At 39.1% G+C, this 26104-nt stretch overlaps 2 protein-coding genes across 18 annotated transcripts in view; one reads left to right on the forward strand and one right to left on the reverse strand.

Moving 5' to 3' along the window:
- Cstf3 (cleavage stimulation factor subunit 3) overlaps window positions 1–7524 on the forward strand; it is a 78160-nt gene extending 70636 nt beyond the window's left edge. For both annotated transcript variants that reach the window (XM_005327435.4, XM_078046274.1), the window contains 6 exons: window positions 1889–1958; window positions 3048–3243; window positions 5262–5415; window positions 6116–6210; window positions 6328–6388; window positions 6812–7524. In XM_005327435.4, the coding sequence (XP_005327492.1) occupies window positions 1889–1958; window positions 3048–3243; window positions 5262–5415; window positions 6116–6210; window positions 6328–6388; window positions 6812–7014 (779 nt within the window). In that variant the 3' untranslated portion in view covers window positions 7015–7524. The remainder of the gene's footprint in view (window positions 1–1888; window positions 1959–3047; window positions 3244–5261; window positions 5416–6115; window positions 6211–6327; window positions 6389–6811) is intronic.
- Window positions 7525–11587: 4063 nt separating this feature from the next.
- The window catches only part of Tcp11l1 (t-complex 11 like 1), a 45665-nt gene continuing 31148 nt past the window's right edge, over window positions 11588–26104 (reverse strand). For 15 of the 16 annotated variants that reach the window (XM_040284542.2, XM_040284537.2, XM_040284536.2 and 12 more), the window contains 2 exons: window positions 25008–25180; window positions 11588–16398 (listed from right to left, as the gene is read on the reverse strand). In XM_040284542.2, coding sequence (XP_040140476.1) covers window positions 16196–16398; window positions 25008–25180 — 376 coding nt within the window. In that variant the 3' untranslated portion in view covers window positions 11588–16195. The remainder of the gene's footprint in view (window positions 16399–25007; window positions 25181–26104) is intronic. The other variant, XR_013437634.1, reaches the window with a different exon arrangement.

Below are 26104 nucleotides of genomic sequence, written 5' to 3' on the forward strand. Positions count from 1 at the left end.
GTTCAATCCATGGTACCAACAAAATTTTTTATTTATTTTTATTTTTGTGGTACTAGAGATTGAACCCAGGGGTGCTCTACCAATGGAATTACACCCCTTTTTTATTTTGAGATAGGTTCCTGCTAAATTGCCCAAGCTGGCTTCAAACTTGGTATTCTCCTGCCTCAGCTTTGCAAGTTGCTGGGATTGCAGGCATGTGCAACCATACCTGGCTCAGAAATTTTCAATTACATACTTGTTCCCATTGTATTTCTTTTGGACAGTGTTGTTCTAAAGGGTGTCATAGAGAAGGCCTCATGAGTTGCATCTTGAAAAAACAGAAATATCTGGGCATGGTGTATACACGCTTGCAATCCCGATGACTCAGGAGGATCACAGATTCCAGGCCAGCCTCCGCAACTTAGAGAGACCATCTCAAAATAAAACTGGGATGTGCTCAGTAGTAGTGCACCTCTGGGCTCCACCCTAGAACCAAAAACAAAAACAGAGAGAAAAATAAGAAATAGCCAGACAAAGAGAAAAAGGCATTATTCCAGGCAAAGAACATGGCATGTAACTTCTATGTGGGATGGTAAGAAATTTATCTGTAGCAAAGCTTGGGATAAAGCAAAAAGGATAAAATGCAGTATTTAACATTTTTTAAAGTTTAATATGTGAAATTGAAAGTTGTGAATAAAGTTGGTGCCACTTCTTTGGCATAATACATTTACTCTCTCTCCGGTTTATCTTGCATAGGGACTTGGAGTAAATTGAATAAATACCCTAAGGCCATAAAAACCAGTTACTTGGGCTGGAGCTCAGTTGGTGGAGTACTTGCCTTGCATGCACAAGGCCCTGGGTTTGATTCCCAGCACCAAAACAAACAAAAAACCAGTCACTGCACTAGAATTTTGTTTACTTTTTTTTTTTTTTTAGTTGTAGGTGTATTTTTTTTTTTATTTAAAAAAAAATTTTTATGTGGTGCCGAGGATTGAACCCAGTGCCTCATGTGTGCTAGGCAAGCACTCTGCCACTGAGCCACAACCTTGGCCCCTCTACTAGAGTTTTGGTGTACTTAACCACTTAGGGCCTCACTGAGGCTGGCTTTGAACTCATGATCCTCCTACCTCAGCCTCCAAAACTTCTGGGATTACAAGCGTGTGCCACCAAGCCCAGCTGTTTGTTATTTTTAAAAAAACTTTATTGAGTATATTTTACATATCATAAATACACCCATTTATTATACAATTCAATGACTGTTGGGTTTACTATTGTATTCTTAAATTTTAAAAAGTCCCTTACAGTTTAACAAGTTTTGTTTCCCCACTTTCAATTGCAGAGGAACTCCTAAGACTTAAAATTTAATCTACTCTGGCAACTATTCTTTAATTCATTTGCTGTTTGCTTCTCAGTCTAGATATTATCGTTTCTCTACAACATGGTAAAATAATAAAATGTAGATTAGTCCTGGTATCTTAAAAAAAAGAAACTCAATTGTAACTAAGTTTGAACTTGTTATTTTTTTAAATGTTAATAGCCTGAGTTATTGTGTCAGCAGGCATGTAATTTTCATTATTTTTAAGACGAATAGGATGCCTTGATCCAATATTACACTGCTTGTATTACAACTGCAGTGTAGTGCAGAGAGCTGAACTAGAGGTAAAAAAAAAAACAAAAAAAAAACGTGGTTTCTAGTTACAGCTCTGTTATGCAATGACAATAAACAAATCAAAATTACTCAATTCTTTTGAACCTCAAGTTTCCTTATCTGTAAAAGTCAGGTGTGACAATAGTTACCTTTCTGCAGAGGATTTTTGTGAGGATTAAGTTGAAATAATGCTTGTAAAAATATATTGTTAAATTGTAAAACTGACTTTTTTTAATATTTAAAATTTGTTAAATATCCTAGAGGACAATAATACCCGAGTTTTGTTTGAACGAGTTTTGACATCTGGAAGCCTTCCTCCGGAGAAGTCTGGGTAAGTCATTGTGAAAATGCATCAGTCAGGTTCCAAGGGCAGCCTTCATCCTCCAGTTAGGAGTGAATGTCTGCTTGAGTGGGCCTTTAGGAAATAGTCCCCTTCTCTCCCAAGGTTCATTTTACTTACCTGTAATATTTTCATACTTGATTATTTTCCCAAAAGGATTAGAATTGTTTTGAGAGATGCCTTCCTAATTTATTATTAAATATTTAATGTCTTTCTAGTTTACTAGAAATTGATATGAATGAGGACTTCGGAAGTTTTTACCTCAATAATCCAAAGCAGACTGTTTTTACGTGTTGAAAGTTTGTTTTATATATTGTATCCCCAGTTTGTGGTTTTGACTCTTGTCAGTCATACCAGACAGAGAAACAACACAGCAGAAATAGTAAGACTTTGGGGTCTTGGTTTAATTTCCAGCTCAGCTCACATAGACACTGGGCATATTTTAAACCTCACCAATCCTCACTTTCTGAGTCACAATAATACCTACCAGTGTAGGATTTTTCTGATAGCCCTGTACCTGGTATATCGTAGGTACTCAATATATTCTTTTGTACATTTAGTAATCTCAGACCTTTACTGTTGGTTGTTGGAATAATGATGAGACAAGTTTGTCCTGAGTGATCTACATTCATGGGAAAAAGATGAAAATGTATTTATAATTCATGCCACTAAACAAAATTCAGAAGAAATTAGAAATCTGGATTCCTTTTCCAACTCTTCCACTTAGTTTACCCTAAGTGTCTCTTATGGATCACAAAGAATAGGAAAGTATGCTAAATAAGAAACAACTGAAAATTTCAAGTATTTAGGGTGAAGTATTATAATTTACATTCAAAAATAAGATCAACCAAATATGGCAAAATATTGTTATTAAATCTGGGTAATGGTATAAGTATTCATTATACTCTTCCATTTTTTCTATAGTTTGGAAGTTTTTATGATAAAAAGGAGTTTTTATAATTCAAGAAGAAAGGGGGAGAGATTCAGGCTTTTCTTTTTTTTTCTTTTCCTTTTTGATAAATGGACTCCCTGCCCTAAAACCAGAATGACCAAGTATTAATTATATTTCTTTTCTTATAGAGAAATCTGGGCCCGGTTTCTAGCTTTTGAAAGTAATATTGGTGATCTTGCCAGTATACTCAAAGTGGAAAAAAGACGGTTTACAGCATTCAAAGAAGAGTATGAAGGCAAAGAAACAGCTTTGCTGGTAGACAGATATAAGTTTATGGATTTATATCCTTGCTCTGCAAGTGAACTAAAGGCACTGGGTTATAAGGTATGTACCAAGGATCAAGGTGCCTGTAGTATTTTTGTTTTAACAATGTTTTAGAAGAATTTATGGATAACCAACATTCTAAATGAGTAAATTCTGAAACATCAATTAATCTAGTTTTAGAACAGATTTGCAAAAAATAAAAGAGATTCACTGATTTTTCTTGGTTTATGAAATGTCAAGTATTAAAAGTAGCTGAATAAAATAATAATTGAAAAATGAGATTTAACAAATACTTTCATTCTGTTCCTGAAATTGTCTGTGCCTTACATCTTATGTCCTGTGAGTGGTGGGAAAGTGTATGGAGGGAAGAAAAATAATTCTGAATATCATCTTAGGTACTACTTTTTTTCTAATTGATGAATGTGTTTTGATAGATCTTAAACCAAATGTAGTTTCTGTTCTACTCTGTAAAACATAATGAGGAAACATGACAACTTGTTCAATTCATAAAATTTCCTGAGAGATTTATAGCCTTAAAACAGCACTCCTTCAGTGGCCCTCAGGGGAATAGGCTTAAAAAGGAATGGAACTCTCCTATGTGGACTGCTGAGCCATAAAAATCAAATCCGGTCCAGGAACCTGTTTAAGTCAGGAGGAAAGATGTAATGTTTATGAAGCACCAGAAATAGCCCTTGCTGAGAAAACAATCATTTCTTGATCTTTCTGTCCCATGTGAACAAAGATCAAGATTTTGGAAATCCAAAGGGAAGATGGATACACTAGAGTCCTCGATTGATTGCTTTAAGCCAGCTAGCTTTAGGGTATTCTCGACCATCATTCTTCTCTTTCTCACTGCCCTCTTTTAGTCTGAGTCTCACTCTGTGTTGGAACCATATTAAAACTGAGAAAAATTACCCCATGATTCAGCTTCAGACATTTTCTTTAGTGGACGCCCTAGTTCTGTGCCAGTCCCTGGTTCCTATTCTCAACCAGGGGAGTCTTGGTATTCATGGGATCACCGCTCAAGTGGCTTCTGCTTCTTGTTTCCTTAATGAAAAGGCAAAGACATTTTAAGACTATTTTATTAGAACAAGGCTATTTGAACTTTCCCAAGATTAAAATGAAAATTAAGGTTAATGAAAACAACTACTTGTTGAATATGAATTTTCCATCCTGTATTTCTATTTCTATTCTTATTTGGAAAGAATTAATGTACTTCTTCATGTGGTGGTCAGTGATGTGTTATGTACATACAAGTCAGAGAGAAAGCAGTTCCCATTGTCCCTAGTCATTTAGATTTGCCTATATAATACCAGATGTCACCAACTGTCTAAGCAAATTTGAAAAGAGTGAAAAGGGACAGGGCCTGTTAACACATTTTCAGACCTGACAGTATACTGAAAAGATGCCTCTGGATTGGTTGAGGTCAAATGCCAGGCTCCCAAACCTCTATTTCTTATGAGAAATGTGGCCCTTTGAGCTTTAGTCCTTTCTATAAAATGGAGATGTCAGGAGGAAAACTGACAAATGGTGGCTGTTTAATATATATGTTCCTTTTTCCCCGAAGCAATTTTTTGGTAATCATTCTTCATTAGCAAAATCTTACTCGTAAGTGTAGGTGCTGGCAAACCTTTTATTTGTACCTTTATGCAGCAGGACCTCCCCTAACCAAGCTTCTCACCTAAAGAAACAGACAGATGTGTTCAATTCTAGTGGAAAGGAGGGGTCAAAAGAATATCTAAAATCTTGAATTTTCTTCCAAATCACCCCTATGTTTGCTGTCATCTTACAACCTCTCCCACAAGAGCTTGACAAATTTGTCTCCTGTCACCTATGTGGTGATATAATCGAGTGATCCTTAGATGGGGTCAGGGTAAGGTCATAAAACAACAAGTCTTCAGAGTCAGTAGCTATCCTTTAAGTAACAATCTTTATCATCATTAAACTTCTTGCTTCTCTCTCTATTCTTTCTCTGTGGTTTTAACCCAATTATTCTCACTGTATCCTCAAGATTGTAGAACTGCACAATTTATAAGACCCTTTTTCAGGTTTAGGATTCTTCTGTTCTGCATTTTCAGGATGTCTCCCGTGCTAAGCTAGCAGCTATAATTCCAGACCCAGTTGTAGCTCCTTCTATAGTGCCTGTTCTGAAAGATGAAGTGGATAGAAAACCAGAATACCCTAAACCAGACACCCAGCAGATGATTCCATTTCAGCCACGGCATTTAGCACGTAAGCCAAGACTTCAGATCCAGCACCGAGGCTTCGGTGTGTTTGTGGATTTAAATCCAAGGTGTGGGGGGAAAGTAACATGGCCTTTCCATTGTAGGTTAATTATTAGACTTATGGTTACTGTGACAAGTGACTTGGTAGTAATCTTTGAACCAGATAAACGAAGAATGTCCTAAAAAAAACAAAACTCTGTGGTCCAGATTCCAGTAACCCATTTTGGTAGTGATACTTAGTTTTCAAAAATGCTGTAGGTGCAGATCACTTGAATATCTGGAAACTTACTTTGGTGGTGTTATTTGATATTATTCAGTTACTAATAGTATCCCCTCTAGATCTTTTTAAAACAAGGCCCTTCTGATTAAATATGCTATTGATTAACTGCCTTTAAATAGGATTGATGAACAAGTGACATGTGCAGCTCAGAAAGTCCTCAACAAAAACTTCAGCTCAGCGCCTGGGTTTCCTTACACAAAGTCACTTGTCACTTTTCTGTTTCCAGGTGGCCACAGGGTTGAGAATGCATTTCCTGTCTCACCCATTTGAGTTGGTCAAGCGGGTTAAGCACTGACAGAATATTTTAAAATGACCAGAACAAAAAAAAGAAACCTAGAAAAGCATTATGTGCGAGTTACTTCATTTAGCTCTTACCTGCACGGAAGTTTTTCCATCCCACTTGGGTCATGCTTTCCTTCTCTCACAGCTCCAGGTTTACACCCTGTCCCTGGTGGAGTATTTCCAGTGCCCCCTGCAGCTGTCGTTTTGATGAAACTTCTCCCTCCTCCTATCTGTTTCCAGGTTTGTTCACTATTTTCATGGTATATACTGGCTCTAGGGATTAGACCCATTGTATGCTTTTCCTGCTATTTTAACTTTCCCAGTAACTGGTAATTAAATTTTAATGTGTCAAAATAGGGTCCTTTTGTACAAGTGGATGAACTGATGGAAATTTTCCGAAGATGCAAGATACCAAATAGTGAGTAATGAGAACTCCATTTTCAGTGTTATTCACATTCTTGTCCCCTAGGCAGGAGAGCTGGTTATTCTTTGCTATTAAAGTCTCCCACCAGCCAGCCAACTTGCAGAGTATAATGAAACCCAGGAGTGGGCTAGACTCTCTTGAACAGAGAGACTTACTTATTCAGATTCTAAGTAAAATGTCCTATAAGCTTATCTTTTCTATCCATGTGAACATGTACTATCCAATATGGCTTGTGAAAACAATTAGTTTTAATAGCAGTTTTGGTCTTTTCCCTTAGTTTAGAATCAGCAATACTACCTTGCTGTGCTAATAAGCCAAGAAACGAGCTAATTAAGTATCCAAAGTTAGAACATGCTCATTCTTTCACAGTAGCATGATCTTAAACACTGTCCAAAAGTCTTCTTGCTGTTTCTGCAGCTGTTGAGGAAGCTGTGAGGATCATTACCGGTGGGGCCCCAGAGCTGGCTGTGGAAGGCAACGGTCCAGTGGAAAGTAACGCTGTACTCACCAAGGCTGTCAAAAGGCCCAACGAGGATTCAGATGAAGATGAAGAAAAGGGAGCTGTTGTCCCCCCTGTCCATGACATCTACAGAGCGCGGCAGCAGAAGCGAATTCGATGAAGCAGGCTCAAAACCTGCCTCTGAGAAAACTCTTACCCAGGATTCCCTTTTGCCTCTTAAGTCATATGTTTAAAAGAGACAATACTTTGTTACAAGGTTCTTGGAAACAAAGTTATATTGTCATTGGTGCCTCTATCATATGGTTCTTGAGAAAAAGACAAACTTATGTGAATTTTAGAATATGGAACAGACCTATGCTCTAAGCAAGATTAGGTTTTCAAAAATGTGAGAACAGTACAAAACAGCAGAACCACATTTTGTTCCCTCTTCAAGGGTGTCTTGTATGTCCCGCTTGAAGATTTGTGAGTTTTCCACAGTTTTATTTTAAAAACTGGATGGCTTATGATTGTAAAGCATTTTATCACATTTTCTGAAAAACAGTTGTTCTCGGTTTGCTTATGTAGAGTCCTGCCTTATTGTTTGTTTTTATTTATGGCAGAATGTATGGAGTCTGTTTTGTAGTTTAAAATTTTAAAACAGTCCTTTAGAAAATAAAGGATTTCAAAAACATGTCTCTACTTTTAGTTAAATTATTTTTTGATTATTGTTTTTTATTTTTTAGGTGTAGATGGACACAACACAATGCCTTTATTTTTATGTGGTGCTGAGGATCAAACCCAGGGATTTGAATGTGCTAGGCAAGCACTCTACCACTAAGCCACAACCCCAGCCCCTCTAATTTTTCATTCAGATTTTATTTACAATAGCTACTTTATATTATTCAGCCTTTTTCTTTCTTTTTTTTTCCCCCCAGTTCTGGGGATTGAACCCAGTGGTGTTCTACCACTGAACCACATTCTGAGCCCTTTTTCATTTTTTGATGTTTTGAGACAGGGTTTAAGTTGCCCAGGCTGGCCTTGAACTTCTGATCCTCCTGCCTCAGCCTCCAGAGTCACTGAGATAACAGGCCTGTGTAGCCATAACATGGCCAGGTAGCCAATACCATTTAAAATAAATGGCACTGGGGCATGGTGGCACATGCCTATAATTCCAGCAACTCCATGAGGCTAAGGCAGGATGATTGCTAGTTCAAGGCCAGACTCAGCAACATAGTGAGAACCTGTCTCAAAATCAAAAATAAAAAGGACTAGGGAGGTAGATAGCTCAGTGGTAAAGCACCCCTGGGTTAAATCCCTAGTAACAAAATTTAATAATAATAGTAAATAAATATTATTATTAATAATAATAAATGGCTTTAAGAGGCCTGTAATCCCAGCAGCTCCATAGGCTAAGTAAGGTAAGCCAGCCTCAACAACTTAGTGAGGCCTCCTTAAGCAACTTATTGAGACCTTATCTCAAAAAAGGGGGTGGGGGTTTGGAATGTGGAATGTGGCTCAGCTGTTAAGCACCCACATTATTTATAGGTTTTCACTGAAAACTTAGTTGAGCCTAAAGGGTTGTGATTCAGGATGAAAGCTAAAACTTGGTAAGGAAACAGAAAGAAGAGAAACATAAAAGTAGTATGGTTTCAAAGAAACTTACACATTGAGAACATAATTTAGAATTTGAATTCAGATGTGATTAAATAATCTTATATTTAAAAATCAGCTTTCGGGGCTGGGATTGTAGCTTAGCAGTAGAGCGCTCACCTAGCACGTGTGAGGCACTGGGTTCGATCCTCAGCACCACATAAAAAAAGGTATTGTGTCCAACTACAACTAAAGAAAAAAAAAATCAGCTTAGCTGGGGACAGTGGTGCACACTTGTAATCTCGGCAACTCAGTGAGACCTTGTCTCTAAATAATTTACTTGGGTCAGGCTTGGTGCATGCCTGTAATCCCAGCAGCTAGGGAGGCTGAGACAGGAGGATCACGTGTTCAAAGCCAGCCTCAGCAACTTAGCAAGGCACTAAGTAACTTAGACCCTGTCTCTGTATAAAAATACAAAACGGGGCTGGAGATGTGGCTCAGTGGTTGAGCGCCCCTGAGTTCAATCCCCAATACCAAAAATAAATTAAAAATTTTAAAAAGGGCTGGGGATGTGGCCCAGTGGCTGACTGCTCCTGGGTTCAATACCCGGTACCCACCTACCACCCCCAAAAAATCAAATCAGCTTTGAATTCTTGCATTAACTACTAAAACTCCAAAGATGTTATATCTATGTTGCCATACCTAGCAAAGTAAAAAAGGTCAATTATAGAAACTACCTTCTAGTAAATATAAAACTATCAATAACAAAATTATACCACTGAAAAAGAATGAAAAATATCATTTTTGTCAGCATATTGACCTTGGTTGATAATTATGAATTCATTTGGTAATTTTTTAACCCTCTATTGGTCCACGGTTACTATATAAATGATAAGAATTCTTTATGTTAGCAAAAAGACAGCCTTTTTAACAAATAGTGCTGGGGAGACTGGTTATCTGTATATAGAAGAATGAGACTAAACTCCTACCTCCCACCTTATACAAAAATCAACTCAAAATGGATAGAAGTCTTAAGAATTAGACCAGAAATTCTGCGACTCCTAGAAGAAAATATAAGGTCCACACACCAGCACGTAAGCACAGGCAACAACTTTCTGAATAGAACCCTTCGAGCTCAGGAAATAATGTTGAGTTAATAAACGGGATGGCATCAAATTAAAAACCAAGGCACAGAAAAGGAAATAATTTGAAGAATTTGAAGAAAGAACCTAAGAACGGGAGGAAAACTTTGCTACCTACTCTTCTGACAGGATTCTCAAAAGCAGAAATACAAATGGCTGACAAAACTAAGAAAAATGGGCAACATCATTAGCCACTAGGGAAGTACAAGTCAAAACAGATTTCATCTCACTGCAGTCAGGATGGTAGTTATGAAGAATATGAATGATAATACATGCTGGAAAGAATGTGGAGGAAAAGAGAACACTTTTACACTGTTGGTGGGTTTGTAAATTAGCACAACCACTATAGAAATCGGTATGGAGGTTCCTCAAAAGACCACGAATGGAAATACCACAAGACCCACCTAAACCACTCCTTGGTAACACTCACCCATATTTACAGCAGCACAATTCACAATAGCCAAACTATGGAACCAGCCTAGGTGTCCATCATTGAATGAATGGATAAAGAAAATGTGCCATATATATATACACACACAACAGAATTTTATTCAGCCATGAAGAAAAATGAAATTGTGTCAATCACAGGAAAATAGGTGGAACTTGAGAACACTATATTAAGGGAAATGAGCCAAATTTAGAAAGTCAACAGTTTGTTTTCTCATGTGGAAGCTAAAGAGGAAAAGAAATGTGGGAAGGGGATCTCATGAAAATCAACAGGAGATTAGTAGAGGGGAGGAGAGGGACTAGGGGGATGGAGGAAAAGGAAGTAAGGGAAAATTGTGTGCATGTAGAGAGATTAACAACAAATCATACCATTACGTACAACTACAGCGCACCAATAAAAATTAGGAAAAAGTTCATTTTCACAGTAGTAAAGTATAGTTACCAGGTTCATACATTGTTTTGTTCCATTCCCAAAGCAAACTTCATTTAAATTGGTAATTCTTCCTTGACCGTGAGATAAAGCAAGTAAACTTACGCTTTATTTAATAAAAATTTCAAGAGCCTCTGAAATCAGTCATACTGAGTAATAAAATTCAGCTACTAAGTTAAATGATTTACGTAAAATCTTAAACATTCATATTATCAAAATGTCAGCTTACCAAACTTTGGGAACAAAAGTCAAGAAAAAAGCTGGGTGCAGTGGCACATGCCTGTTGTCCCAGTCACTTGGGGAGCTTGAGGCAGAAGGATCCCTTGAGCCCAAGAGTTCTAGGCCAGCCTGGGAAGACCCCATCTCAAAACTAAACAGAAGTCAAGAGAAACAATTCAGTCTTTTACTAAAAAGTTTCTTCCCTGTATGAGCACTGACCAAAGTTCTGCTTAGATCAGAAAGATGACAGAGCTTTAAAAAGCAGAGGCAACATGAATAAGGGGGAGAGGGGGAAGGATGAGGGGGGAGGGAGAGAGAGAGGAGTATTCAATTTTAAGGGTTTTTTAAAATACCATTTTATTTTTTTATGTGGTGCTGAGGATCAAACCTAGTGCCTCATATATGGGCAAGCGCTCCACCACTGAGCCACAACCCCAACCCAATTTTAAGGTTATTTTTAAGTCAGAAATTGCTTTTCATAGTTCTCAACATTGTCAGTTGTGGTGGCATATACCTGTAATCCCAGAGATTCAGGAGTCTGAGGCAGGAGGATCGCAAGTTTGAGGCCAGCCTCAGCAACATAGCAAGGCCCTCAGCATTTTAGTGAGACCCTATCTCAAAATAAAAAACAAAAAGGGCTGGGGTCTTAGAGTCAGGAGGCAGCACATACAAGTCAGGTGTGACAGAAACCCACTTGAAGAACAGTTTTAGTAAATTCTCTGTTTCATCTAATGACACTTATTTTTAGGACTCTTTTTTTTTCCCCCAAAAGTACAAGTGAACTTTGATAGGATAATAGAGCGAGTTTAGAACTTATTGAGCTTAAAGAAGCTAGATCCTTTCCCGCTCCATAAAGTTGCTTTGAAAAGGTTATCGGTTAAAATAACTGTATAACACAAAACCCAATGTAAATACACAACTGCAAATATTGTTTGTAGTTATTTATTTAGATTTATTTAGATTGTTTTTATATGAGATAGTGCCTTTAAGTACGATTTCATGGCCCATCCATTACCACTCATTCTCCATTCATGCGTTCACTTAGTTCAAATAAGTTGAGATGAAGGTGAGCTCGGGAGACAAGTCAAAATAAGACAGCGGCGGCGGCAGACAACAGTCCTAAGAGAGGACAGCAAGAATGCTCCCTGCAGGTCTGCAAAACCTAATCCACTCCAGGGAAGTGGACGCTAACCGCTGAACAGCAGATGCAGACCCACAGGCAGAGGTTTATATATTTCTTAAATCGTTAATAAAGCAATTTTTAGCCCCTTTCCATATACAAAACATTTTAATAACCATTATCTAATTTAGTCCTCCTAGCAACAGTGTCAGTATACTGTGTTCCCATTTTATAGATGAAAACAATGAGGCCCAAGGGAGAATGACTGGTCCAGTATCATACAATCAGAAGACAACAGAGGAAAACACTCAAACTAGGATCTTCCTCTCATTCAAGCTTTGTGTACAATCCTGCCATCACCAAATGTCACAACTGGAAGGGAGCATATTAAAGACCAAGGTTAGTCCTTTCATTTTATAAGTGTGGGAAATGGGCCCTGATTTGCCAGAGCTGGTACCCACCAGTACATAAGAGATCAGATCCCTGGTTTCTTGACAGTGTCCTATCTTTCCTCTTCACTTCCCTGTCTCAAAATGAAACACAAATGTTGGGCTGGGGATGTGGCTCAAGCAGTAGCGCACTCGCCTGGCATGCGTGCAGCCCGGGTTCGATCCTCAGCACCACATACAAACAAAGATGTTGTGTCCGCCGATAACTAAAAAATAAATATTAAATAAAAAAATTATCTCTGTCTCTCTCCCCCCCTCTCTTAAAAAAAAAAAAGAAAAAGAAACACAAATGTTATACATATAGATCAGAGGATGCTAAAAGGTCACTGGAAATCAGACACAAACACCTGGTCCCTTTGAAACAGCAGGAGAGTTGGTGGCCACAATACTTGCTCTATTCCCAGGAGTCCTAAGGCTTTGAAGAGACGAAAATAAGCTCCTCCACACAAACAGAACCGCTTAGGAGCCCCCTCAGAACTGCCTGCCAGTATGTGCACAGCATACGCCTAGGAAGACACAATTATTAGTAACTTTTCTTCCTAGAGAAAAAAATTCCTGTCTACCTACTGCATTTAATCAATAAAACACCACTTCAGTGCGGTCCTCACCTGACCTGTATTTATATTTGGGTTTTATGGTTTCATAAATGATCCCATTTTGCAGTGAGCTTTCAATGGAAGGAGATTTTACAAACACCTAGATTAAGAGTCTATCCACCTGGTGTGGAGCCAACAAAGCAGTAAGTAGTTCCTGCTCTCAACAGTCAGTCAACCATGACAGTGAAATCCAAGAGGCTTGGAGACAGAGCTCGCTCTCCAGGCACTCAGTCCTACCACACGTGATAAAGCACTCCCGAATCAACAGCAATGTCATGGAAAGACACTCATCTCCACAAACCTGTCAGACAGGAAATCAGGCCAAATCCAACCATTTAGTGCAATAATTAATTCAATTTTGAAAAAAGATTACTGCAAAGGATGTTTGTATGGGAGGGAGGCTGTAGAAGGAGGAGCAAGTGGATGTGTTTCCTGAGTGACTAAACGAACTAAATGGATTTTTTCCTAGCCCTCCTGGTAAGTCTATGAGATCCCAGGAAGAAAATCAACTCACTTATCTTCTACAGGTGGTGGAACTCCACTGAGGTATACTGAGGTAGGGATGCCCACTGTGAGGCTCTTTGCTAGATACGCATCAGATTTCCAACAGTACGAACTCAATTCTGCCAATATAGGAACCCAGGAGGGGGGGGGATTTGTAAGCGTTAACTCTTAAAGAGAAAGGAGTTTTTTGAGATTCAGGAAGATACTCTAGGAAGAGGTGAGAAAGCAGCTGGATGGAGCATCCCTCCTCATCCTCCGAGGGCAGCAAGAGCTCCCCCTAACACTTTGCAGCTGAAGCAGGCAAAGAGCACTGCCTCTGGGTGCAGCCCAGGCACCTAACTCACCACCAACAAGTGCTGCCACAGAGCGACCTCTGCTTCAGAGGAAGGACTCCAGAAGGGACCACACTGCACACACTACAAAAGGTGGAATTTTTTTCTTTTAAAGTACTCTCACCTGAACTACGGCCAGTCTGCCTATTTACAGTGACCCCAGATTCTCCTGCTTGGGACCATATATACACCTGGCTCTTTTTAACTTGCCATATTTCAGATTTGAAGCAATGCTATCTATGCTAATTTCTACCTAAGCTCCCAAGACCAATACCCTGGGCATGAGATCAGCTATCACAGAAATACCAAGAGCAGAACAGAGTCTGATACTCTGGGTCTGATGCCTTCTCACAGGTACCTGCTCTCCTCCCTCTGATCAATATCATTGAGTCTTCCTTGAGAAACAGCAATCTGCGCCTTTCCTTGAATGGAAGGACCAGAGAAAACAATTGCCTTCAGTAAAATGTGGCCTATGCCCTGGTTGCTCAGAAAAGCTGCTGGCTTTCCCAGGGTATTCAGAAATGGCTCCCAGTTTCTTCTACCTTCTTGTTCAAGTCTTTATATACTGTTATTTCTGAATGGCTTTTTTTTCTTTCTTTCTTTTGGCCAGGTACTGGGGATGGAACCCAGGCCTTGCACATGCTAAGCAGGTACTCCCCCACCGAGCTCTACCCCAGCCCCACGGAATGACTCATGCCCTTATCAAGTCTTATCCCTATAAATCAACCAGGGAAAATTTGTCCTTGAGTCTAAACTTTAATGACTTTCCAAACTACATAATGCAGCATATCTTTTTTAGTGCAAGAAGCAGCACGAGTGCAGTTTGTAGCATATACTAGGAGGAATCCATCACATCCCCAACATGACTGTTTTGTGGTACTAGGAGATGAACCAGGCGTACTCTACACTGAGCTACACCCCCAGTTCCTTTTAAATTTCATTTGAAACAATCTCACTAAATTGCCAAGTTTGGCCTTGAACCTGTGACCCCCCTGCCTCACCTCCCGAGTAGCTGGGATTACAGGTGTACAGCACTGCACCTGGCTAACCATGCCTTATCAGCTCTGCTATCACTCGACAGTCTATGGAGTGAACATTTCTCTTGTCCTTCCACCCTGTCAACCCCAAGCAGGGCTAGTAAAGGGATTCTTGGCATTATTTTAATTCTTGCACCTCTGGCAGCTGGAGGTCAAACAACTTCATGGCTTTCCTTCTTACATAATGTCCTTTCTAAAGTACACATACACACAGACACAGTTTATTTATTTATTTTTTTTAACAGAACAAATCATCTGTGAAACCCAAATTGCTCTCACAGTCACAGGGTGTGTCAGGAATTCTGGCCACTGAAGTTCCCTGAAAATTACTACTCAAATACCTAAAAATACTTAAATTTAATTTCAGAATTTTAATGAAATCAACACATCTGTGTATTATACCAGGGTAAATTTTTCAATAAAATCCTCAGACAATATTTCTCCTTTCATGTTATGCTAAATTATATATACACATACATATAAAGATATGTATGTATATATACATATAAAGATGTATACATATATATATACATATATGTGTGTGTATATATATATATATATCTTTAAAATTTCATCCTTAACTTTCAAGGCTTAAAGGTAAAAAAATTTCCTTCTTTGAATCCCCTAAGCCTTCATTTCTATCATTTAGGCTTAGGAATACTTCTGAGGAAAAGAACGTTTTTTTTTTTTTTTTTAGTAAGACAGAGTCTACGCTGCCCAGGTTGGTCCTGAATTCTTGGGCCCAATGATCCTCCTGCTTCAGCCTCCTTAGTAGCTGGCCTACAGGCATACACCACAGTGCCCATCCTGTGTAGTTTTGTTTTTTCTTTTCATGATGCTGGGGATCAAAACCAGGGCTTTGTGCATGTTAGGCCAGCCTTTATAGATGTGCTACGTTCCCAGCCCAATAGAACAGTTTTTTAAAAATCAAATAACTGCTCTAGAACAAGAGTTCTGGTTAGGCTAGGCACAGCGGGAAGTATAAATGGAGGTGGAAAAAAGCAGTAAGACTACATATAGCCCTTCTACCACAAATTACCCGGAGGGAGGGGCAAGAGGTAAAGTCATGGGTTGGTCTCTTTCACTCCTAGTAGCTGTCAGCAATGGGGCACCTGAAGGAAAAAAAAAAAAAAAAAAACTACCCAGATCAAAGAAGAGAGATGTCCCAGTCTCCTTGGGAGGACGTGGCTGCTACAATCACGATGGAACAGGAGTGGAAACGGATTGCCAACTCCTTCAATGCTGGCTGTCACCTACAAAACTCAAGATAACAAAAAGCTTCTTTGATTTGTAAACTTGCACTCATAAATACAATCTCTCAAAATAGAATTCAGTGCATTCTTCAACAAGTCTTGTCAACAGTGATACACAACATCCTTTCCTTTGGAGTCAGTGCTGTTAAATGTACTACATAGCCATTTTCCAAAGCAACGGTACAGTTGAGAACAGGTGTTCGGAGGCAAGTGCTAATACTGCTGCTGTAGGGCGTGCACGTGTTAGGATCTGTGGAGGATCTTACTGAGGATCACATCATAGTAGGGGCAAAACACCATCTTGTTATAGTTGACCAGACGAATGAATTTAACAGCAATTTCCTCCAGCTCTTTCTGGACTGGACCCAGTCCCCCAGGAACTGAGGGCAATGGCTTCTGATGACCCGAGGCAAGGTAGGTTTCCAAGAAGGTCAGGATTCGGGATTCTGTCATGGAAAAGAAAAGGATTACTTGTTTCTCATTGAGGGTGGCTTTACAATCTTCTGATTATGCTTCAGTTCTTAGCTTAACCATCATCTCTTTGGGGAAGTCTTCTCCATTAATCCCCTAGATCAGACACTCAGCACCTTGCATGTCTGAACACTCATTCACTGCCACGTTTTCTCTCCCCGGAGGATGATTGGCTTCTGGAAGACAACTGTACTTAACTTGTTTATCATTCTCTCCTCAGCACCCAGCACAGGGCCTGGCGTGAGATCTGGCCCCCAGGAGAAGATCAAACCACATTTGCAACGCAAGAACACACGTACAGATGAGTAAACAGAGAAAAGACCTGACATGTTCTGCTCCGAGGAGCAAGCACGCTGAAACCAACCTTAGCCACTGCTGAGATCACACACAAAGGAAAATGAAGCCAGAATTAAGAATTTGAAAAAGGAAGAGAGCCAGGTGAGATGGCACATGCCTGTAATCTCAGCTACTTGGAAGTTAAAGCAGGAAGATCACAAGTTTAAGGCTAGGCTGGGGATATAGTTTAGTGGTAGATAGCTTGTCTAGCATGTGCAAAGCCCTTAGTTCAATCCCAAGTGCAAATGAGAAGTAAGAAGGAGGAGGAGGAGATGAAGATGATGATGATTCTGGCACCACTGATTTATGATCTATTTTTTTCCTACTATACTCACACTAAAGGACCATGAGCTTCTTTCTTTGGCGCTGCCAATGGAAGGTCACAAAAGTCGTGGACATTTGCAAACTTATTCTACTTGGAGGATAACTTCAGCTAATGCATTTTTTAGCCCTTTTCCCTCTACCAGGCTTTTGCACTTTACTATGTAGCCTTATTGGTCAAATGAGATTTAATCAAGTCATAATTCTTATGTTTTATTATAAAAACAATATGGACATTTATATTGAATAGGCCTTTTCAAATGACATATCTCAGCCCTGGGGCAAGAGTATCCTCTTTGGTGCAAACAACTTATACTTTCTGAACCCAACTCCACACTGGCAGTGAAGCTGCTGCTGACCTGCCCCAGCACTCCTGAACCTGAGGGAGTCTGGTTCTTTAAGGTCCCTGAGCTGGAAGTTTCATCCAGAAGCGCAGCTCCTCTTACCATCCTACCTAGTGGCTGCTTGCGATCCCCACATGTATTAACTGGCTATTAGAAAACCACCAAGATGTGCTTGGCATGGCGGTACACACTTGCCCCCTCCCAGTGGCTCAGGACTCAGACAGGAGTATCGTGAGTTCAAAGCCAGCCTCAGCAACTTAGCGAGACTCTATCTCAAAAAATAAAAAATAGAAAAGGGCTTGGGAATGGCCCAGTGGTCAAGCACCCATGGGCTCAATCCCGGGTACCAGAAAAACAACACAACCGAGATGGCAGGATGAGAAGCACCTTCCCAGACCTCTTTCCAGACACTTCTCTGCCTTCTACCAAGACCAAGTATACTAACGATCCAAGGGCCCTGCAAGATCCGCAGGAGCTGCCTCTTCAGTGACTCACTAAACTGTCACCAACAAAGGGCTCGAATAAAGTAGGCTTAAAACTATATATATACACTGAGGCTTGATCCAAGACGGCGGGCTAGAGGGAGGCTGCAATCTCTGTGCTCAGGGACTTGTGATTCAAGTAGTGGGAATACTGTTTCTCTGCGAGTGATTAGAGGACCCCCAACAGCTGCTCCCACATGGCTGCAGTGCTGTGCAGGACTCCCGGTCACTCTTTCACACAGGATCTTTGGGTGTCCGAGTAGGACCACTGGCATTATTAGCACCTGTGTAGGACTTTTGGCCACCGACCTGTGCAGGAACTCTGGCGCCACTCCCATGTGGACCCCATTTACCAATGTGAGGCTCCCCAGTTGCCTCCATCTTGGGGCACTGCAACCCTACATGCTGTAAACCTGCATCTGGGGACACTACACCGGATCAGGAGACAGCCACCAGCCACAATACTGCAGGCCACAGGGCTGCATCTCTGAACACGCTGCTCAACGCATCGCCCAGTCCCACCCGACCCAACACCCCATTGCTGAAAGCAGCTGCCTCCATCATGGGACACCTTCATCGCCATCATTGGTTGACTCCCAACTCGGAACACCGGCTGGAGTTTAGGAGTACTATCAAGGTATGGAAAGTCCCCACCTCCCCCCTCTGCCCGGCAGCTGCTAACCCAGCACAGTGCTTGAGGCTACGTGGCCGAAGCTCACCAAACAGGGTCGTGAACTGCCCAAGATAAAACAGCTTTCCGTGACAGGTGCACAGCCCCCCAAGACCTCTGGAGAGAAAGGTTCCTGATTGGGAAGTAGAAGAGGGGTGGTGGAGGGGTGAGATACAGTTTAGAGACTAAATTAGAGATTAGGAATTGCGAAGTCTATAGGGAATAAGGAGATAAGACCAGGTGCCCACTTCACATTATCAGGCCCAAGGAGATCCTTGGGGTGCAGTCTCCCATTGGGACAGCAAGTGCTATAATCCACCTCCAGGAGCTCTGCCCCCAAGACTAACTCTCCCCACTAATAAGCTTCACCATCCTGAGGGTGGAGACACCAGCAAACAACAGACAACCCCACCGACTGGATGAGAAGGGAAGTTGGAAAGATACTGATCTCCAACAGAAACAACCTTGTATTTTCCTGAGATTTTTTTTTTCTCTCTCTTCTCCCACCCTCACATCCCCAACATTTGTGAAACCAAGCACTTTCCATGAATTAGGCTACTGAAGACTGGAATGTCTGAATAGTATATTACAGCAGTGGTGTATATTCTTTTATCTCCTATTTTTACATTTTTAAATTTTTCTTAATATTTATGTTTATTTTTTGTACTCCACTGTCTTCCCATTTACTTGTCTCCCCAAAATCACTCTCTTTCTCTCTTCTCCTGCTACTAACCATTTTCTTTAGATTTCTCTTTCACGCTAAGATCCAACTCTATATCCTCACCTCCTAGCCCCTCAACATCTTTTTTTTTTTTTTAGTTTTTGATTTTTTAGTTGTAGTTGGACACTATACCTTTATTTTATTTATTTATTTTATGTGATGCTGAAGATCGAACCCAGGGCCCTTGCACGTGCTAAACGAGTGCTCTACCACACTGAGCCACACCCTGGCCCCCACACCCAACATCTTATCCTACACCTCATCCCTAGTTCTTTGTCTACCATTCGAAACTATAAACCCTTCTGCAAACCTATTGTTTATATTGTAGATTATAACTGAACTTACCATTTCTGTATATTGTTACAAAACTGTAAACGTCTTTATAGCAGCTAATTGGTTTAAGGTTGTATATTGTTTCTGTTGGGATCCGTTCACATTGTTCTCCCCCGTAAAAGAGAGATACTGGAAGCCTGCAGGGACACTATAAACCTATAGGGTAAAAACTGTAAGGCCTCAGATCCACAGTGCTAGAAGGGAAGACACATGGACAACATGAAAAAACAAGGGAAGAAAATGCCCCCAACAAACCAAGACATTACATTCTTGTAATGTCAAAAGAAATGTCAGACAGGGAGTTCAGGATGTACATAATTAAAATGTTCTGTGAATTAAAGGATGATATAAGACAGCAAATACAGGCAATAAAAGATCATTTGATAAAGAGCTACATAAGAAAATATAGGAAGCAAAAGATTACATCAATAAGAAGAAAGAGGTTCTGAAAAAAAATTGCAATGAAAGAAACAATAAACCAAATTAAAAGCTCAAGAGAAAGTATCACCAACAGATTATATCACTTGGAAGACAGGACCTCAGAAAATGAAGACAAAATATATAATTGGAAAGAATGTTGACCACACAGTAAAGATGGTAAGAAACCATGAGCAGAACATTTAAAAGACCAAATTTAAGAATTACTGGGATAGAGGAACGCACAGAGTTCTAAATCAAAGGAATAAACAATCTATCCAATGAAATAATATCACAAAATTTTCCAAACATGAAGAATGAATTGGAAAACCAAATTCAAGAGACTTACAGGACACCAAATATACAACAAAATCAAAAAACAGATCCACACCAAGGTACATTAGAAAGAAAATGCCTAACATACAGGATAAAGAGAGAATTTTAAAAGCAACAAGAGAAAGGAATCAGATTACATTTAGGGAGAAATCAATTAAGCTATCTGCAGATTTTTCAACCCAGACTAGAAGATCCTGGAACAACATATACCAAGCTCTGAAAGAAATGGATACCAACCAATAATCTTATATCCATCAAAATTAAGCTTTAGATTTGATAATGAAATAAAAACCTTCCATGATAAACAAAAGTTAAAAGAATTTACAACTAGAAAGCCTGCACTGCAGAACATCCTTGGCAAAATACTCCATGAGGAAGAAATGAAAAATAATAATGAAAATCAGCAAAGGGATGTATTAACAAAAAACCAATCAAAGGAGAAACCAAATCAAGTTGAATAATAAAAATACACAAATATGACTTGGAATACAAATCATGTCTCAATAATAACCCTGAATGTTAATGGCCTAAACTCACCAATCAAAAGACACATACTGGCAGATTGGATTTCAAAAAAAAAAAAAAAGGACCCAACAATATGCTGCCTCCAAGAGACTCATCTCATTGAAAAAGACATCCACAGACTGAAAGTGAAAGGTTAGGAAAAAAACATACCACTCACACGGATTGCAGAAACAAGCAGGGGTTTCCATCCTCATAGCAAATAAAGTAGACTTCAAGCCAAAGTTAATCAAAAGGGATAAAGATGGACATGTCATACTGCTTAAGGGAACCATACACCAACAAGGCATAACAATTATAAATACATATGCCCCAAACAATGGAGCATCCACATTCATCAAACAAACTCATCTCAAGTTCAAGAGTCAAATAGACGACAACACAATAATTTTGGTGACTTTAACACACCTCTTTCACCACTGGATAGATCTTCTAAACAAAAGCTAAACAAAAAAACTAAACTACAGAACTCAATAATACAATCAATAACTTAGATTTAACAAACATATATAGAATATTTCATCCTTCAGTGTACGAATACCCTTTCTTCTCAGCAGCACATGGATCCTGCTCTAAAATAGACCATACATTATGCAACAAAGTAACTCTTAGCAAATACAAAAAATTAGAGATACTACCCTGCATTCTATCAGATCATAATGGAATGAAATTAGAAATCAATGATAAAATTTAAAAAAAGAAGCTACTCCAACAGCTAGAGACTAAATAATAGGCTACTGAATGAACCATGGGTTGCAAAAGTCATCAAAGATTAAAAAATTCTTAGAGGTAAATGAGAATACGGACACAACATATCTAAATCTTTAGGACACTATAAAGGCAGTACTAAGAGGAAAGTTCATTGCATGGAGTTCATTTCTTAAAAGAAGAAAAAGTCATCAAATAAATGACTTAACTACATCTCAAACCCTAGAAAAAGAAGAACAAACCAACACCAAAAGGAGTAAAAGATGGGAAATAATTAAAATCAGAGCTGAAATCAATGTAATTGAAACAAAAGAAACAATTGAAAAAAATTGATAAACCAAAAGGTTGGTTCTTTGAAAAATAAATAAAATTGATAAACCCTTAGCTATGCTTATAAAGAGAAGGAGAGAGAAAATTCAAATTACTAATACCCATGATGAAAAAGGAAATATCATAACAAACACTACAGAAATACAGAAAATAATTATAAATTATCTTGAAAATGTGTACTCCAACAAAACAGAAAATATCAAAGGCATTGACAAATTTCTAGAGTCCTATATTGTGCCCAGTCTGAATCAGGATGATACACACACAAGTTAAACAGATCAATTTCAAGCAAAGAAATAGAAGACGCCATCAGAAGCCTACCAACAAAGAAAATCCCAGGACCAGACATACAGCTGAGTTCTATAAGACCTTCAAAGAAGAACTAATACCAATACTCCTCAAATTATTTCATTAAATCGAAAAAGAGGAATACTTCCCAACTCATTTTATGAGATCAATATCACCCTGATTCCAAAACCAGGCAAAGACATCAAAGAAAGAAAACGTGCAGACCAATAACTCTAATGAACATGGACGAAAAAATTCTCAATAAAATTCTGGAAAATCAAATACAAAAACAGATTTTAAAAGATAGTGTACCATGATCAAGTAGGATTCACCCCAGGAATGCAAGGTTGGTTCAACATACAGAAGTCAATAAATATAATTCATCACAACAATAGACTTAAAGATAAGAATCATATGATCATCTCAACAGATGCAAAAAGAGCATTTGACAAAATCCAACAGCCCTTTATGTTCAAAACACTAGAAAAACTAGGGAGAACAGGAAAATATCTCAACATTGTAAAAGCTATCTATACTAAGCCCCAGGCCCACATCATTCTAAATGGAGAAAAATTGAAAGCATTCCCTCTAAAAACTCTGGAACAAGACAGAAATGCCCTCTTTAAACACTTCTATTCAATATAGTACTTGAAACTCTAGCCAGAGCAATTAGACAGATAAAAGAAATTAAAGGGATAGAGACAGGAAAAGAAGAACTCAAACTATCACTATTTGCCAATGAGATGATTCTATACTTAGAGGATCCAAAAAATTCCACTAGAAAACTTCTAGAACCAATAAATAAATTCAGCAAAATAGCAGGATATAAAATCAACATCCATAAATCAAAGACATTTCTGTACATCAGTGACAAATCCTCTGAAAGAGAAACTAGGAGCCATTTACAATAGGCTCAAAAAAAAAAAAAAAACACTTGGGAATCAATTAACGAAGGAGGTTAAAAACCTTTACAATGAAAATTACAGAATGATAAAGAAAGAAATTAAAGAAGACCTTAGAAGATGGAAAGATCTCCCTTGTTCTTGGACAGGCAGAATTAATATTGTCAAAATGACCATACTACCAAAAACACTATACAGATTTAATGCAATTCCAATCAAAATCCCAATGACATTCCTCATAGAGATAGAAAAAAGCAGTCACGAAATTCATCTGGAAAAAAATAAAAGACCCAGAATAGCTAAAGCAATCCTTAGCCAGAAGAGTGAAGTAGGTGGCATCACTATACCAGAACTTAAACTATACTACAGAGCAATAGTAACAAAAATATCATGATATTGGCACCGAAATAGACTTGTAGACCATGGTACAGAATAGAGAACACAGAGACAAACCCACATAAATAGGGTTATCTCATATTAGACAAAGGCACCAAAAACATACATTAGAGAAAGGATAGCCTCTTCAACAAATGGTGCCAGGAAAACTAGAAACTCCATATGAACAAAATGAAATTAAGCATGTATCTCTCACCATGCACAAAACTCAACTCAAAGTGGATCAAAGACTTAGGAATTAAACTAGAGACCCTGTGTCTTGATCTTCCTGACTCAGCCTCCCACGTTGCTGCAATTACAGGCAAATGCCACCAGCCCAGCTAAAAAGTCATAGTTTTTAGAGCAGTCCTGTATCTGAAATATAACCACAGACTATCCAGCTTCTGACTGATACCTGCTAATTTTCCATTATTTATTTGTTTAACACTTGTTCTCAAAGAATTTGAAGGGCTTCAAATTAATTCAATTTCAATTTTAAATGTTGAACACTGTATTCCTTGATCAACCAGAATATAATTTTTCTCTTTTTTCTTTCTTTCTTTCTTTTCTTTTTTTTTTTTTTGTGGTGCTGGGGATTGAACAGAAGGGAAGGCCTTGTGCATGCAAGACAAACACTCTACCAACTGAGCTATATCCCCAGCTCCAGAATAGAATTTTTCTCTACCAAGCTTTATTAATTGACAAGTTATATGTAGCATACAACATGTTTTGATACATGTATATACTATGAAATAATTAAATTAAGCTAAATAATAGAGAATTCTTCATAGTACCACTGCTATTATGATAAAATTAGCTAATATTGATTTTTTTTCTTTTTATTTTTTTGGTAAAACTGAGGACTGGACCCAGGGCCTCCCTGACGCTCAGCAAGCACCACTAAGCTACATCCCCGTCCCTTTTGTTATTTTATTTTGAGATGAGGACTGACTATGTTGCCCAGGCTGGCCTTGAACCTCTGGGCTCCAGCCATCTTCCTGTCTCAGTCTCCTGGGACTATAGGCACACAACACTAAGCCTAGCTAATATTTAATAATATTTTAATAGTATTTTTATTTTTAATTTTTATATCAAAGTTTTAATTTTTTAGCTATTTCAATTATTGCATTATTTACTGAGTACTTACCATGTGCTGCCAGGCATAATGGCAAGTACCTGACATATCTACCTTCTCACAGGTGGTCCTCCCAGTAACCTGGGCAGGTGGTTGGTATGATCCGCTTTTTAAAGTTCCTTGCCATGCCACACAATAAGTGCTGGAGCAGAACTCTGAACCACGTTTTGAGATTCCAAAGTCCATACCCTCAGGACAATGATGGCTGTGCAGTCACTTGCCATCTTTGAAATCACCCTGATCACAATGGTGATGAATCACACTCCATCCTTACCTGCAGCACTCATTATCCCAGAAACCCTCTCAGATTTCTTCAGAGGGGCCTTCCCCTAACCCCCTGCTACATGCCTTCCCTCAAACATACCCATGATTCTGCGAATAGGGTCATCAGGACTGGCCACAGCCAGGATCTGGCCTTTGAGCGCGGTCTCTTTGTCCGTGGAAAAGGGGGAGGACCCACACAGTGAGAGGCAGCTGCTCACCTCCAGGCACACTTTCTCCCCAATCGTAGTCAGGGCATCCTCCAAATGGAAGGAACTGAGCAGAGAAAAGAAAGGAAGACAGGAAGAAGCAACCCATGGATACAGTGCTCCAGCTCCATCAGCCCTGCCTGGCAAGGGTGATACCACCAAGGAGCGGATTGATGTGTTAAGGGGGAATCTGTGGCTGTCTCTCTTGCTCCTTACCACTCAAGCTGTGCACATCAACTGCAAAGGACTTTCCTTCCTTCCACTAGAAAGGACAGCGAGGAGGGGATGGGCTCAGACTATCCCAAGACAAATAACCCAAAGCACAAGTTCTTGCTAGCATCTCTGAGGTGAAATAAGCCTGGAACTGACTTATAAATATTCTGAAACACCTCTGGAGGAATACACAATACCAGGAAATTCGTAGTCATGGAATGGGAATGGATATCCTTTTATACCTTTTGAGTTTTGAAACATTGAGTGCATTAACTTTTTTTAATATTTATTTTTTAATTGTAGTTGGACACAATACCTTTATTTTATTTATTTATGTGGTGCTGAGGATCAAACCCAGGGCCTCCCATGTGCTAAGTGAGCACTCTACCGCTGAGCCACAACCCCAGCCCAACTTTTTTCTTTTAGTGGTACTGGGGATGAAACCCAGTACCTCAGGCTAGTACTCTACCACTGAGTTACATCCCCAATACATTAACTATTTTTTTTTTAATTTTTAGTTGTAGATGAACATATACCTTTATTTCATTTTCTTTTTATATTTTTATGTGGTGCTAAGGATCAAACCCAGTGCCTCTCACATGCTAGACAAGTATTCTACCACCTAGCAACACCCCCAGCCCCACATTAACTATTTTTAAAAGAAAAAAATAAAATAAGCACCTTGATTCCCTGGGGCCCTAAGACTCTCCTAGAGCACCTCTGGGAACCAGATGGTCATTTAATGTTGAGCTATTTTAACAATAGCTGTCATTTTTTG

The sequence above is a fragment of the Ictidomys tridecemlineatus genome, chromosome 4 (genome assembly GCF_052094955.1).
Source record: "Ictidomys tridecemlineatus isolate mIctTri1 chromosome 4, mIctTri1.hap1, whole genome shotgun sequence".
Classification (NCBI taxonomy): domain Eukaryota; kingdom Metazoa; phylum Chordata; class Mammalia; order Rodentia; family Sciuridae; genus Ictidomys; species Ictidomys tridecemlineatus.